This window comes from Miscanthus floridulus, chromosome 15, assembly GCF_019320115.1.
Source record: "Miscanthus floridulus cultivar M001 chromosome 15, ASM1932011v1, whole genome shotgun sequence".
NCBI classification, from domain to species: Eukaryota; Viridiplantae; Streptophyta; class Magnoliopsida; order Poales; family Poaceae; genus Miscanthus; species Miscanthus floridulus.
In genome coordinates this window covers 71142198-71159985 of record NC_089594.1, presented here as the reverse complement: position 1 = coordinate 71159985, position 17788 = coordinate 71142198, and the positions used below count along the sequence as shown (strand labels likewise).

The 17788-nt window shown below is 39.5% G+C and overlaps 1 protein-coding gene across 1 annotated transcript in view; it reads left to right on the top strand.

Moving 5' to 3' along the window:
- The window catches only part of LOC136507622 (putrescine hydroxycinnamoyltransferase 1-like), a 34481-nt gene extending 17146 nt beyond the window's left edge, over positions 1-17335 (top strand). The window contains exon 2 of the mRNA XM_066502290.1: positions 16755-17335. Within this exon, the coding sequence (XP_066358387.1) occupies positions 16755-17335 (581 nt within the window). The remainder of the gene's footprint in view (positions 1-16754) is intronic.
- The last annotated feature ends 453 nt before the right edge of the window (positions 17336-17788 follow it).

Genomic DNA, 17788 nt, shown 5'->3' with positions numbered 1-17788 from the left:
ACGCCACCCCCATGCCACATAGCTCAGACAAGACAACACCGCCTAGGGCGATGACGGCCGATACAACGCCCACCGGTCAGATATGGCCCGACAAGACACATGTAGGATTCTACCTACTACGGGATGGGATCCACGATGAAGGCCTTGACTTAGAGGCCATCTAGACTGGTGGAGCCATGACCCCAGCGATCGGTATTGTGGCCCTCAGCTCCTCAAGCCAACCGGGTGATCGATGACTTGGGGGCGGCTACCTACTCCTATACAACACACTAGGAAACCAGGAGGCGATGACGAAGACCATGACAGAGACCACGTCGTACAGGATGGCTGGTGAAGCACCACCATTCCTACAGTGCTACCATAGCCAGCATAGTAGCACCACGCCACACCATGCCACGACGTGGCCATAGGACCATGACGACAACCACGCCTAGACGTGCACCACATGACAACGTAGCTTGCAAGCCAAGTTAGCTAGGCCTATCTCAGGCTCATGACCCTTCGGTCGGGAGAACCTTCTTCCTTGTACACGTCCCGGCCCCAAACTCTATATAAGGGCAGCCAAGGCACCCATCATGCGGGATCTAAACTCATTCACTCATTCTTACACCATAGAAGGGCTCTTGAAGCTTCCCTTTGGGCAGCCCGTCTTCTAGCTCTAGCCCTCCTACCTCTTCCATCATTCTTGCACCCCCCATTATAAGAACTTCAGAGCATTCAAGCGAGGAACACGCACTCGATCATCTCTGAGACTGGACGTAGGGCTCTAGCCTAAACGAGTACAAATCCTCGTGTTTTTGGATGCTACCATCGTCTTCCTAGAGCAGCATGACAATCATATAAAATTACTAGTCCGATTTACAAAACACCGACAATAGTACGCTCCCTCTGTCCCGAATGATAAGCACGTATTTTATACCGGGAAAGTTAATTTTCTATAATTCGTGACCAACAGTTAGTCATAATATATATTAATTAATTTATAAACAAGGTTAGGAGTTAGGACATAAGAACTTGCATAAATAAATTTTATCCAAAGTGTCCCTGAGATAACTTGTTTCCTTTTTAGCAAATATATTGTAAAGAAAATTAAGGGTCAAAATCTATTATTTTGTTTGACTTGTCCATGTTCAAAATACCATTATCATTCTGGAATAGAGGGACATAGAGATCGTAGATCAAACTGCACCTTAAAAAACAAATGGAATAATGTGTACTACTCCTTATGTTCGGTATTATAAAATGTTTTAGTTTTTTTAGATACATTGTTTTTATTATGTATCTTGACATAGTGTATATATTTAGGTACATAGCAAAAATTATGTATCTAGAAAATCCAAAACTTCTTATAATTGGGAAGAGGGAGTACATTGCTGGCATATGTGGACCAGCCTAGAGAGCTCCCCCGTGCTAAACTAATGAACCATGAGTGTGATGGCAGATAATGTTGCTGATGCATGACTTCTATTGTAACATCCTAGATGTTAAGAAGCCATTAAAATCTTGATCATGATCATCATCATGCATAATCACCAAGTACTATGCCATGAATGCACTTCATGTTTCAATTATAGCATGTCCATGTTGCATTTGTGGTGTTTCATGTATTGCATGAAATATTGTCATTTATATCAATTAGGGTTCTTTGTGAATTCACATATGTGAAATTGCTTAAACAATTAATTTTTTTCTAAAATAAACTTTGTGGTACAAAGTGTGCTTTGTATTATAGAACAAAAGTTTGTGTGTGTTTCTAAAGTCAAACATGTTCAAATTTGACCTCAAAGATTGAATTTAAGGCTGATTTTCACACATCCAATTTTTCCCTAAGTCACTAAAATGCAGTTATTAAGTTCAATTTTTGGGAGAATTATTAAATGAATTTCCATGAATAAAACTTGTCCAACTTTTGCTTCATTGGTTGGTGTGATGATTAAGCCTTGATAATGTGTAATTAGTTGTAATGATTGATTAATGATTGTTCACTAATAAATTTCCAAAGTTAGTTAAACAAAACAATTTGCAAAACCCTAAACCTGAATTCAGTTTTGCAGTTTCAAAGTAACCATCTTATCAATTCAAAAACTTCAAAACCCTTGATCCTTTGGAGTTAGTGTTTTAAGCAAAGATGGAGAGCTCGTATAGATGAACAACTTTTATTCCTGGAGTTTTTTTGAGTTCTTTTGAAAAATCGAGAGAACGAGAGGAGAGAAGTGACGCTGTGAGGCTGCTACAGTACCTAGTGAAGCAGTTGCCACGTAGCAGCTTGCCACCGATGACCGTCACCCATTTACGCCGCCTCCTCACGTGTGGATGTGTAGTTGCCTAGGTGTCCAACCAAGCATGAGCTGGCATAGCTGGAGAAGTCGCCCGCACCCATAAAACGCAAAGACGTCAGTGCTCCTCTTTTCCACTTCCTGCTCGCCACCGGTCGCCTCATCTCAACGGTGAAATTCATCACCGCCGTTGTAGCTCCGCACAATTCCTCTCGCCTATAGCTTCATTTCGCCCTGGCGCTCATCCTTGACCCACCCACGCCACCTCTCTCAACTAAAATTGGCTATGTGCTGGATTTCCACCACGGCGGCTTGCCATCGCCGTCGAGATGAGCCTCACCGTGGCCAGCTCGCTCCGCTGCAGCTCCCTCCCTCCCAACGCTTGTTTTGGCTTCCTTGCTATGTCGTGGTGCTGATAGGCATTTCCTTTTCCTTGTGCCATCACAAGATGCACCAGAAAGCCACGGCAATGCTAGTTCACGCCACCATCATCGCCCTCTCCGCCGGCAACCATGTTAGTGCCGCCTCCGCTTCAACCGCGTGCGTCGCCAAGTCACGGTGAGCACCCTGAGGCTATTCGGAACCCTAGCTAGGCTAATTAGGGCCATAGCGCTCTGATCCACCATCGAGTCACCGTGCTTTGCCCCGCTGTGCCGCCATGGCCATGGGCAAGCTCGCTTGAAGCCCTAATCTGATCAACCGGTAGCGTAGGCGTGTTCGCGTGAGGGTTGGGGGCGCGTGGGTGGTCTCCCCATCACTAGAAACATCGCCATCGGGTGCCTCCACCGCGCTAGAGTGCCACCGAGCCATCATCGCCGGTGTCGTGCTAGCTGTGAAGCCTTACTCGTTCAACCGTCACCATAGAACGATGGGCGAGGTTGCTCGGAGCGCTTAGGTGCCCTCGCCATCGCCGGAAACCTCACCGCCGGCGAGGAATCACCGGTCGAAGGCCGTGCACCCACGGGAGCACTATGCAGTTGACCCCGATCCCAGTTGTCATTGATTATGGCTAGCTGCGGATGGGTACAAAAAGGTTTTTAACCAGTTTTGATTTTCAGAAAATGTTTTTTATGCTGATTCTTGTTTAATTCATAACTAATTATTAGAACATGCTAAAAATATGAAATTTGTTCTGTAGCCTTGTTATGATATGCTCAACCTAAAAATATATGAATTGGTCATGATCAATAATTTTGGTACGTTTAAAAATTACCTATTTTAATAGAAAAATGCTTGTTGTATGTTTTTTATAAATAAAAATATTAACCCTTTAATCATGAAACTTTTTGTGTAAATGTCATGTGCTTAGACATGCCTTCACAAAAAGTTTGGTATTGTTTTGAGTTACTTGACTTAGTTAACTAATTTAAGTATGTTTAAATGTTTTTTCCTTAATTATTAAATGTTAAAATGAATTAGGAAAATGTTTAATGACTTTGATGTATTTTGAACATTGTCTATGGACCTTGGAACACCCAAACCCCTGCTATTCCTTGGCAACTTAATTACTTTCATGATTTGGTTTTAATCCACTTGTTGCTTAATAATTAATATGGTTTAAATAAATGTTTGGATAGTTTTGTGATTTTTGTGTAAGATGATAAAACCTTGTTGTTACTTAGTAGCTAATGCTTTCATAATGAGGAACCTTGATACAACTTTGTCTTGCAACATCACCTATAATTAGTACCTATGTTATATTGTAAAATTTAATGATGCAAGTTTGTTAGTAATAGATGAATGCACTTAAGTCATGTGATGCTCTTTTGTTTGCTCTAATGATAAGTAGCTAAGCTAATAGTGAATTATAATCTCTGTAGGTAGTTACTCATGCTAGAAGAACCATGGCACCACTAGTGCTCTTTTATGATATTAATCTTAATTAGCTTGGTTAACTACATGTCTTGATTTAAGACCAATCCAATAGTTACATGTTAGACTTGATATGCCTTGCTATCTTAGCATGGTAGGTTTGTGAATGTCTAATTAGATAACTTACTCTCTAGTGCTTAAGTCTTTTTAATGTGGTCTTGATCTTGTCTTGCTTGATTAGTGTAACGTGGTAGGTGTTGCTTTCTTGATGAGCTCATGATTCACTTGTTATAAAAAATAATTAAAATGCTTTGTGAAGCGTAACCCTAGTTGTACTGCAAAGGAAAGTTGTACTCAACTTTCTTAAGTTTGTTTAAGTTTCTTCATGCACTTGTGTGTCTTTCATCATGCATCATGGCATGCATTCCATCATATTAAGTATGCATCATTTATTATCTGTAGTGCTTACGAGAGTGAGAAGGTTCATTGTGATCAAGTTTCAGAGAAGGTTCATCCACCAATGGTGTTGGTGCCAAGTTTAACTTCTAGATCTTTTTATGGGATCTGACCTTCTCTGCAACACAGGCAAGCCCCGAAGCATACAACCCTCTTCAAGTATTTACAAATGCTTACCACACTTTAAGTCTTGTGAGATGTGCATTAAGTAATTAGGAGTTGGTCAAATAACCGTTGCTGCATGATTTCCTTGAAATTCAGGTATTCCTAGTTATTACCTCACTAGCATGGGTAGATCGACACCTCTAGAGCTTAGCCATGCTTAGTTAATAAGAGTCGAGTGGTGAGTTCATCATTCGCAATGGTTCTATACTCAAGAAATGTCCTGAGGGTTTAAATAATGAATATGGATAAACTGGAGATCGGACGGGACATGGGTTATGTCTCTGATGGTTAAGCCGATAGGGTTGCCAGGTCGTGCTAGTCCCATCTATGTCGATTAAGGACCGATCGTTGTAGGGCCACTTGTGATCATGACTTATAGTATTGGCCACATACTCCGATAATCCTGATACCCTAGCCAATCCATTATGTGAAAAAACAACTATGCACTAGGAGTGGAAGATGGCGAGAGTAGTAAGTACCCACCCTACAAAAACATCTGGGATGATGTAGGGCGGTGGAGTACGGTACCCTCGGGTAGCGTGGACCGGTTCACATTTTGTGGGATCCAAATGAGGGTTGATATGTGTAGGTCCGCGACTTGCATATGTCATGTGGTTGGGAATCCCCAGCTGGGTTTAATCGATTCGAATCGCCACTGCTTCTTAGAGAAGAAGACTCGATCAATTGAACTGCATCGTAGTTAATCAATTAAAACATGGTTACTTATGGATATGAGATCAGATGATTGATGATGTGATTCATGTTGAATAGGTGCAAACTGGATAATACTAATAACTTTGAAAGTAAGGATCCACTTATAGTAAGCTTTTCTACAAAAGTTTTTCTTGCTTCAAACTTTTCTTCAGCCTACATGTCCTTGGACTCTTTTCTTTTAGTCGGGTAAGACTTGTTGAGTACCATCAAGTACTCAGTGTTGGTTAACCCTTGTTGCAGGTTTTGACTTATGCTGCTAATCGAGGTCATGTCAGTGGGCTCGATAGGATCTGTCTGTCTCCTCTACATTAGGTGATTTACCTAAGTTGCTTCTGTAGTACTACACACCTTTTGGAACTAAAGTTAAGTTTTTACTTGAACATGTTTTGTAATCTATTACTATAAGTCTTCTGCACTCCAATGTAAAGTTATTTTTGTAACAAGTGTTGTAATGTCATTGTGGCAACTCCATTGTTGTTTCTGTATGAGTTTAAAAAGTGGATGATTCGGGGTTCCCCGAGGACACCCAACAGATTAGCGAAATTATCTGGCTTTCATGTGCAGTAGTCAGAGGTGCACGTGGGCCATATAATTTGGACAGTTTTACCACATCTATGTGCTGCCAAAAGATAGCCAAAATAGTCATAAATAAAAAAATGTGAAATATTAAAAAAAATCAGTAGTTGCATCATAAGGTGGCACTAATTAATTTTTTGCGGCTACGGTAGCTAGAACGGGAACACCTGCACTACCGGAAACAGTGGCTTTGCCATGTGCCATAGGCACTCGAGAAAGACCAAAAAACACTTGGCAAAGGCTTTGCCGAGGGTAACACTTGGCAAATAGCACACAGCATCTATAGTGCCAGCAAACGTCTTTTTGCCAGGTATTTTCTATCGGGCACTCGGCAAATATTTTGCCGAGAGCTGAAACCAACGCTCAGCGAAAAAAAGTAACATGAAGGCGCCAAGATGGTCATGACGTGTTTGCCGAGTGTTTCGGACCTGACACTCGGCAAACCTGCCTCCTTTTGTCGAGTGTCAACTCCTAGACACTCGGCAAACCTGGCTGGTTTGCCAAGTGTCAAATCTTGGGCACTCGGCAAACCTGCCTTCTTTGCCGAGTGTCAAATATCGAACACTCAACATAGACTGGCCCAGAACATACAAATGTTGGCTTCTTTGCCGAGTGTTATAGCTCAGACACTCGGCAAAGAAGCCATTTTAGTCCCAGAATGCACAGAAATTTACCACGTGTCTGCTTTGTTGAGGGTTTTTACCCTGGCACTCGGCAAAATGTCTCTTTGCCTAGTGTAACACTCAGTAAAATGACCATATATTTCATGTTTTTATTGTTTGGTCATGTATAACGTACCCCACTCAAATAAACATTACAAGCATCACACATAGTTCACAATAAGCATCACATGTAGTTCATATAGATATATCGACAAGACATAAATGCAAATAAATTTCAGAATCACTAGTAGGTTCATTCACAACCACAAATAGTCACAAGTAGTCATAGGTAATCCACAAATGCAAATGCAAATAAAATCAAAAGTAGTCACTTAGGCCACGAGTTCCACTATGACCACGCTAGGTCATGGGGCACATTCAATGCCACCGATTGATTCTGCACAAAGGAGAAGAGATTACATGTGTGAAACAAGATTGAATGGTCTCTGTACTGCCTAACTAGTATAACCCTTGCAACTATCAGCAATATCTTCTCAGTTGCGTTGTGCTGTAGTTTGATTGCTTAAGTACTAGTTGGTAACAAACATATAGCATTAGTCACTAAGTTTCTAGTGTCTAGGCATCTTTGTAAGATTGATTTTGCATAAACTAGAAATGGTGATTATAAGGTTGTAAGGTGACTCATAGTGCATGAAACAGTATTTGGAGCAGGTTGAGGAGGAGGGACTAGCATCAGTGGTGGAGGTTGATCGATTGTAGCGTAAACACCCCTCATATATTCAAACATCTACAGCCGCTCTGCCTCCATCCTTTGTTGCTCTGCCTCCATCTTCACCTCAACCTCCTCCCGGCACCTCATTTCTTGTTCCAGCTGAGCCTACAATATTTCATCCCAATGTTACCATGCAATGCAAAAGTATGTAAAAATCAATGAATGCTGAATAAAAAAGAAATAACCTAGAGTGCGTTCATCTGGAACCGTGTAGAGTCCAGCCATGGGTGTATTGCTGGGCTGGAACTGGTGCTCCGTGCTCAAACCTAGGAGAGAGTGGGAGTACTAGTCGTGTCGATTGTGTCGTCACCAATCCAGAACCGGCCATGCTTCTTGCCTCCTCCCGTCCTCATGACCACTTTTCCATCAAGGTCATGAGCGCTCGGATCGTACTCTAGGCCATAGACCGCCCTTGCCATTGATGTGTATCCATCGAGGCGGCTGTGGATGGACTCGTTGCTATATGCCGAGGGTGGGTCCTCCGGGTTGTAGGCGATGTCGGTCATCGCCTTGCCCTTGTGGGGCAAAGCTTATGCCATGAACTAGGAGCAAGGCTCGCCACCATGTGCCACCGACTACAAAAAAGTAATATGATTAGAAATTATACAGAATTGAGCATTAGAATAAAGAACTGAATTCACGTACCCATCTAGCCGCGTATTCTGAGAGGTTGAGGTTGCCTCATACATGCTCTTTAGCAGGATGTGACCATCTAGGAGAAGGCTGCCAACAACTGTCAGCATAACATTGAAGGTTTCTTGACTCAAGCTAAATTGGGACTTTACAGCCATTAGGCGTGCAATGGCATCTAGTTGAGAAACCTTGGTATGCCCGTGAAGGGGTTGCTGTGCTGCAGACAACATATAGTAATATGCCTTTGCGGTTGCCTCTGGCTCCTCTTCCCTATGTCCTTCATCGAAGTGTGCTTCATGATAGTTATTTAACATGTCTCCTACCCCAACATTGGCATCATAATCCTCGATGCATTGTCTCATGACCTCATCTCTCACACGATCGGATTCACCAGATCTACCGGGTATAGTCCATCGTAAATCCATTCTTGCAAAGATGTTTACCCATGACCACCTTTGTTTGTCGACGTGTGTTTGCACAAATGTTGCAGGGACACCAAGTGGCATGCGCTCCTTTAACCCTTGCAAATGCTAGTTCTAAGAAAGCATCGGTCTTCTCAATCCATTCATCTGTGAATGAACCCTGACTAGAGCGGCACATGTACATCCACTCATGGTCATCCATCCTCTAATATATCAGCAAGTAATATAAAAACCAATTACATCTATAGGTTCCTATGTGGTGGTCTAATAGGTGAACATAGGTCCTAATCCCATCCAAGGATGTGTAGATGGGTTTAGTTTCCATGCTCTATTCCTATCCGAGACAGAATTTCGGCAGCACCTCCCCATTGTTCTCTAAATACATATCATGGCAGGGAGATTGGGTATCTAGAGAACAACTGGGAGATGCTATCAAAACTTTGTCTCAGATCAGAGTAGAGCATGAAAATTAACCCCATTCACACATACTCGGGCTATCCAAAAAACATGGACAATTCGAAATAGATACGGTTATAGATATGCAAAGATCTGCATATTTCCAATCGTGTCTCTTCGAACGGGAGACGCCTAGCTAGGTTACATGATATACGAACATCCTATGTTTCACATCATATGGAAAGAGGGGTGTAGGATGCCTCACCTTGCTATAGGGCAAAGTGATGAGTCAAGGACGGTGGGGAACGATCTTTGTAATGGCCTCTCCTGCAACAAAGGAACATAATAGTGTCAATTATAAATTTTGCCAGTACCTCCCCTGCATGGTGAGGTAACCACAACCTACAACAAACTAACGGCACGATAGTCGACAACCACATACACAGCAAACCAATGGCATGATGGCCGACATGCATAGCTTATACCTTGCAAAACCATGATAGGGAGAAGGTGGGGGCAGCGGGAGGGCAAGGCACAGAGCGATGGATGGCGCCGGCAGGGCAGGGTAGGGAGCGGCGGCCGCGTAACCTATTAAAACATAAAACAAGACATGTCACTTGTATGCTGAAATTAAATGTGCATGTAGCAAGAGAAGAACTTGTAATTTCCTAACTTTCTTATGCTCATGGCATATAATTGAAGTATGTTTAACTAAGAAATTATGGCATTTTCCATCTAGTATCTCTTTATACTATCTTTCTAAAAGTATGTTTAACCAAGAAATTATTATGTCTCTAGTAAGATATATCGGCACTTCTTTTCTAGGGCAAACAACTTTTCAAACCACCAAGTATGTCACATTCAAACAATTCATAGTTCCCTAAAATCAAGATTCACAGGTTATATGGCAAACAGGTGCTATTGACAAGCTAACAGCTTCATCGACATTTCATCAAACACCTTCATTGCATGGTCCAGGGCCCTCACCTGCTTGGGCATCAGGAGCAGCAGCAGTGTCATGGGTGGGTGCATGGAGGGGCACAGGGCTAGTGGAGCGAGGCCGACGGAGGGTGGAGGGGGTGCGGGGCCGCTAGCGCGAGGACAGTGTAGGGGGCGGCGTGGTTGGGCGCGTTGGGCCGATGGCGTGAGGCGGGGTCGGTGACACGATGTTGGGCCGGCGTAGGGAACATGTGGCCAGCGGTGACAGGGGCCGGTGGAGAGCGTGGTGGGGCTAGGGCAGAGTAGCAGGCGGCGAGAGGTGGGCCGGGAGGCCGGCCGCCGGGGTCGGGGCGTGGGGCAACGGGGGCCGCGCGCCGATGGCGGGAGCACGGCACGGGAGGATAGCGGGCACGGGCGTGGGGCATTGGGTGTACTAGTGGCTTTGTGTGTGAGTGCGGCCGGCCGTGGGGTGCATATAAGGGGGGTTTGCTGAGTGCCCCTGATATGACACTCGGCAAACCTATTTTATTTTTTCCCATTTCCAAATCCAAAACTACTATGTGTGTGGGGCCCGTGAAGCTGTTTGCCGAGTGTCCTAGGTCTGACACTTGGCAAACCACATGTTGTGAAGTTTTGAAGTCAAACCCCAATCTATGTTCTATATTGCCTATACAAAAAGTTTTGAAGTCAAACCCCAATTCGACCGTCACTTTGACTCCAAATCTTATCGAATCCTTCTCAACGCTACCATTCTTCTTCTGAGATACTTCGGTTTATAAACATCGTACATGACAGATTATACAAAGCCTTCTCAATTTTTTACCATGGCCTCCATGTATGATATCATAAGATCTTGACAAATCTCATGATTTTTAGACGTCGTTTGCTTTTTTAGAATTTAAAAACCATTCGGCCACACGTTCGTGGTCGTGTTTCCTGAACAAGATGTATGAAATTTCTTTTTATTTCCTGGGTAAGGCCTCACACCAGACTTAATAACATGAATATCATTTTTATACTCATTTTATTCTATTATTTGAATCACTTGCAGTTCAAATTTGGCTTATACCAAAAAAATTCCTTAAAATGCAATGAATTAATTAAATATAGCAAACAGATCCAGAAATATACCAAATCTTAACAAGGAGTACCAAATGTTGTTTGTGGATAGTAGAAAAAGTTTCGAGGTCAGAAGAGAAAAAACTTATTATTTCATACAGTTATAGCTCAAATTCAATTTATATCAATTAAAATTCTATAATTACACTTAATTAATTAAAATTATCAAACGGGTCCAAAAAATTACCAAAATTACACATGAATCAGTTTATGTTCTCTATTGCCTATACAAATAGTTTTGAAGTCAAACCCCAATTCGACCGTTACTTTGACTCCAAATCTTACCGAATCCTTCTTAGCGCTAAGATTCTTCTTCTGAGATACTTCGATTTGTAAACATCGTACGTCACAGATTGTGGGAAACCTTCTCAATTTTTTACCATGGCCTCCACATATGATATCTTTAGATCTTGACAAATCTCATGTTTTCAGGCTTCGTTTGCTTTTTTTAGAATTTAAAATACATTCGGCCATACATTCGTGGTCGTGTTTCCTGAACAAGATGTTCGAAATTTGTTTTCATTTCCTGGGTAAGGCCTCACACCAGACTCAATAACATAAATATCATTTTTATGCTCATTTTATTCTATTATTTGAATCACTTGTAGTTCAAATTTGACTTATACCAAAAAATACCTTAAAATGCAATGAATTAATTAAATATAGCAAACAGATCTAGAAATATACCAAATCTTAAAATGGTGTAACAAATATTGTTTGTGGATAGTAGAAAAAGTGTCAAGGTCAGAAGAGAAAAAACTTATTATTTCATGCAGTTATAGCTCAAATTCAATTTATATCAATTAAAATTCTATAATTGCACTTAACAAATTAAAATTATCAAACGGATCCCAAAAATTACCAAAATTACACATGAATCAATCTATGTTCTCTATTGCCTATAAAAAAGTTTTGAAGTAAAACCCCAATTCAACCGTCACTTTGACTCCAAATTTTACCGAATCCTTCTCAACGCTACGATTCTTTTTTTGAAATACTTTGGTTTGTAAACATCGTACATGATCGATTATGCAAAACCTTCTCAATTTTTTACCATGGCCTCCACATATGATATCATGAGATCTTAACAAATCTCATAAATTTTAGACTTCATTTGCTTTTTTTAGAATTTAAAAATCATTCGGCCACACGTTCGTGGTCATGTTTCCTGAACAAGATGTTTGAAATTTATTTTTATTTCCTGGATAAGGCCTCACACCGGACTCAATAACATGAATATCATTTTTATACTCATTTTAATCTATTATTTGAATCACTTGCGGTTCAAATTTGACTTATACCAAAAAAATTCTTAAAATGCAATGAATTAATTAAATATAGCAAATAGATCTAGAAATATACCAAATCTTAACATCGAGTACCATAAGTTGTATGTGGATAGTAGAAAAAGTTTCAAGGTTAGAAGAGAAAAAAAACTTATGATTTCATGCAGTTATAGCTCAAATTCAATTTATATCAATTAAAATTCTATAATTGCACTTAACAAATTAAAATTATCAAACGGATCCAAAAATTTACCAAAATTACACATGAATCAATCTATGTTCTCTATTGCCTATAAAAAACTTTTGAAGTTAAACCCCAATTCGACCGTCACTTTGACTCCAAATTTTATCGAATTATTCTCAATGCTACGATTCTTTTTCTGTGATACTTCAGTTTATAAACATCGTACATGACCGATTGTCCAAAACCTTCTCAATTTTTTACCATGGCCTCCATGTATGATATCATGAGATCTTAATAAATCCTATGATTTTTAGACTTCGTTTGCTTTTTTTAGAATTTAAAAACCATTCGACCACACGTTCGTGGTCGCATTTCCTAAACAAGATATTCGAAATTTCTTTTTATTTCCTGGGTAAGGCCTCACACCGAACTCAATAACATGAATATCATTTTTATACTCATTTTATTATATTATTTGAATCACTTGCAGTTCAAATTTGACTTATACCAAAAAATTCCTTAAAATGCAATGAATTAATTAAATATAGCAAACAGATCCAAATATATACCAAATCTTAACATGGACTAACAAATGTTGTATGTGGATAGTAGAAAAAGGTTCAAGGTCAGAAGAGAAAAAACTAATTATTTCATTTAGTTATAGCTCAAATTCAATTTATAACAATTAAAATTCTATAATTACACTTAATAAATTAAAATTATCAAATAGATCCAAAAAATTACCAAAATTATACATGAATCAGTCTATGTTCTCTATTGTATATACAAAAAGTTTTAAAGTTAACCCCCAATTCAACTATCACTTTGACTCCAAATTTTACTGAATCCTTCTCAACGCTAGATTCTTTTTCTAAGATACTTTGGTTTGTAAACATCGTACGTGACCAATTGTGCGAGACCTTCTCAATTTTTTACCATGGCCTCCACGTATGATATCATGAGATCTTGACAAACCTCATGATTTTTAGACTTTTTTAGAATTTAAAAACCATTTAGCCACACGTTCGTGGTCGTGTTTCCTGAACAAGATGTTCAAAATTTCTTTTTATTTCTTAGGTAAGGCCTCACATCGGACTCAATAACATGAATATCATTTTTATACTTATTTTATTGTATTATTTGAATCACTGTAGTTCAAATTTGACTTATACCAAAAAATTCCTTAAAATGTAATGAATTAATTAAATATAGCAAACAGATCCAAAAATATACCAAATGTTAATAAGGAGTACCAAATGTTATATGTGGATAGTAGAAAAAGTTTCAAGGTTAGAAGAGAGAAAACTTATTATTTCATGCCGTTATAGCTCAAATTCAATTTATATCAATTAAAATTCTATAATTACACTTGATAAATTAAAATTATCAAACGGATCCAAAAAAATTACCAAAATTACACATGAATCAGTCTATGTTCTCTATTGCCTATAAAAAAGTTTTGAAGTCAAACCCTAATTCGACCGTCACTTTGACTCCAAATCTTATCGAATCATTCTTAACGCTATGACTCTTCTTCTGAGATACTTCGGTTTGTAAACATCGTATGTGACAGATTGTGCGAAACCTTCTTAATTTTTTACCACGGCCTCCACGTATGATATCATGAGATCTTGATAAATCTCATATTTTTTATACTTTTTTAGAATTTAAAAAGCATTCAGCCACACGTTTATGGTCGTGTTTCCTGAATAAGATGTTCAAAATTTCTTTTTATTTCCTAGGTAAGGCCTCACATCAGACTCAATAACATGAATATCATTTTTATACTCATTTTATTCTATTATTTGATTCACTTGAAGTTCAAATTTGACTTATACCAAAAAATTCCTTAAAATGTAATGAATTAATTAAATATAGCAAACATATCTAGAAATATACTAAATCTTAACATGGAGTACCAAATGTTGTATGTGGATAGTAGAAAAAGTTTCAAGGTCAGAAGAGAAAAAAACATGTTATTTCATGCAGTTATAGCTCAAATTCAATTTATATCAATTAAAATTCTATAATTGCACTTAACAAATTAAAATTATCAAACGGATCCAAAAATTTACCAAAATTACACATGAATCAATCTATGTTCTCTATTGCCTATAAAAAAGTTTTGAAGTTAAACCCCAATTCAGCCGTCACTTTGACTCTAAATTTTACTGAATCCTTCTCAACGCTATGATTTTTTTCTTAGATACTTCGGTTTGTAAACATCGTACGTGACTGATTGTGCGAAGCCTTCTCAATTTTTTACCACGGCCTCCACATACGATATCATGAGATCTTAACAAATCTCATGAATTAAAGACTTTGTTTACTTTTTTTAGAATTTAAAAAACATTCGGCCACACGTTTATGGTCGTGTTTCCTGAATAAGATATTTGAAATTTCTTTTTATTTCCTAGGTAAGGCCTCACACCGGACTCAATAACATGAATATCATTTTATACTCGTTTTATTCTATTATTTGAATCACTTGCAGTTCAAATTTGACTTATACCAAAAAAATTCCTTAAAATATAATGAATTAATTAAATATAGCAAACAGATCCAGAAATATACCAAATGTTGACAAGGAGTACCAAATGTTGTATGTGGATAGTAGAAAAAGTTTCAAGGTTAGAAGAGAAAAAACTTATTATTTCATGCAGTTATAGCTCAAATTCAATGTATATCAATTAAAATTCTATAATTACACTTAATAAATTAAAATTATCAAATAGATCCAAAAAATTACCAAAATTACACATGAATCAGTCTATGTTCTCTATTACCTATACAAAAAGTTTTGAAGTCAAACTCTAATGCGACCGTTACTTTGACTCTAAATCTTACTGAATCCTTCTCAACGCTACGATTCTTCTTCTAAGATACTTTGATTTGTAAATATCGTACGTGACAGATTGTGCGAAACCATCTCAATTTTTTACCATGGCCTCCATGTATGATATCATGAGATCTTGACAAATCTCATGATTTCAGGCTTCGTTTGCTTTTTTAGTATATAAAAACCATTCGGCCATACGTTCGTGGTCGTGTTTCCTGAATAAGATGTTTGAAATTTGTTTTCATTTCCTAGGTAAGGCCTCATACCAGACTCAATAACATGAATATCATTTTTATGCTCATTTTATTCTATTATTTGAATCACTTGCAGTTCAAATTTGACTTATATCAAAAAATTTCTTGAAATGCAATAAATTAATTAAATATAGCAAACAAATTCAGAAATATACCAAATCTTAACATGGAGTACCAAATGTTGTATGTGGATAGTAGAAAAAGTTTCAATGTCAGAAGAGAAAAAAAACTTATTATTTCATGCAGTTATAGCTCAAATTCAATTTATATCAATTAAAATTTTATAATTGCACTTAATAAATTAAAATTATCAAACGGATCCAAAAAATTACCAAAATTACACATGAATCAATCTATGTTCTCTATTGCCTATATAAAAAGTTTTGAAGTCAAACCCCAATTGGACCGTCACTTTGACTCCAAATCTTATCGAATCCTTCTCAACGCTACGATCTTCTTCTGAGATACTTTGGTTTGTAAACATCGTACATGACAGATTGTGCAAAACCTTCTCAAAATTTTACCATGTCCTCCACGTATGATATCATGAGATCTTGACAAATCTCATGATTTTCATACTTCATTTGCTTTTTTTAGAATTTAAAAACCATTCGGCCACACATTCGTGGTTGTGTTTCCTAGACAAGATGTTCGAAATTTCTTTTTATTTACTGGGTAAGGCCTCACACCGGACTCAATAACATGAATATCATTTTTCTACTCATTTTATTCTATTATTTGAATGACTTCCAGTTCAAATTTGACTTATACCAAAAAATTCCTTGAAATGCAATGAATTAATTAAATATAGCCAACAGCTTCAGAAATATACCAAATCTTAACATGGAGTACCACATATTGTGTGTGGACAGTAGAAAAAGTTTCAAGATCAAAAGAGAAAAAAACTTATTTATTTACCGAGTGCCTAAAAACACTCAGTAAAATTATTTCTTTGCCGAGTGCTAAAGAAAAACACTCGACAAACTTACTTCTTTGTCGAATGCCCCTAATGGACACTCGGCAAACTCCTAACGGTCGGCACACTAACTAACGGATGTCCACGTCGCGGTTTTTTGCTGAGTGCTTTTCCTAGTTTGCCAAGTGTTCTTTTTTCAGCACTCAGCAAAGATATTGGTATGCCGAGTGCCATTATTTTGCTGAGTGTGGTTTCTAAAGCACTCAGCAAACAGTTTTTTTGCTGACTGCCCAATGGAATCCACTCGGCAAATCTTTTGACACTCGGCAAATTTACTGTTTCTGGTAGTGGTCTTAGTTGTCGACCACGCAGGTGGTGTTCTTCAAGTGTGGTGGGTGTGCCTCGGCACAGCAATCCACCACACGGTGTGTGACGGCCGCCCGGCTGGTGACTTCATGAAGATGTGGGCTGCCATTGCAAGGGGTGACAACGAGGCGACCACATCGTTGCAGCCATGCCTCGACCGCATGCTGCTCCACGGACGTTCGCTGCCGGTAGTGCGCTTCCAGCACCCTAAATACCCCCGGCGTGGCAGCATACCGTCGACGACGATGAAGGCGCCATTCAACACTGCCGTCTTGCCCATTACCAAGAACCAGGTCGAGGCGCTCAAAGGCGCTGTCGGCGCCAGTGCCAGTAAGGTCTCCACTTGCAGCGTTGTGATGGCGCATGTGTGGCAGTGCTCATGCAAGGCAAAAAGCATCAGTGGAACGGCAGACTCACGGATTTATGGGGTGGGTTGCCTACGCTCGCGAATGTGTCCATCGCTCCTAGGTGTCTACTTTAGCAACGCCATCGCCCTTACATCGACGACAGTCACCGAGGTGAAGGACATCGTCTCAAGCCCACTCAACGCCGTCCCGACAAGGTCTCCGCCACAGTTGCTCAGATGAGCGACGAGCACATACGGTCGCTGGTAGACTACTTGGAGCTCACCATGAACGATGCACCGGGACTGCACCTAGGGCAGTGGGCTGTCCAGACACTAACTTGCTTGTCGTGAGCTGGATTGAGTTGCCCCTCATCGACATGGACTTCGGCTAGGGCCAGCCATCATTCGTCGGTCGGGCCATCCTCAACCACAGCAACTTCCTGTACCTTGTGCCTAGCCCAGACGGCGATGGCCAGCTCAATGTCACCGTTTCTATGGAGCCACAGGCATTGTCCAGGTTCAAGGAGCTGTTCTACAAGGAGCTCAAGCATTACTCCCTATTGTCATAGGAACATGTTGCTCATGATGCGTGTGTGGTCAAACACGCAAAACTTTAACAAGAAGAAAATGTATCGACCTCTTTTCGAAGGTACTTTCACAATATTGTGCTGTATTGGATATGTACTAGATATAT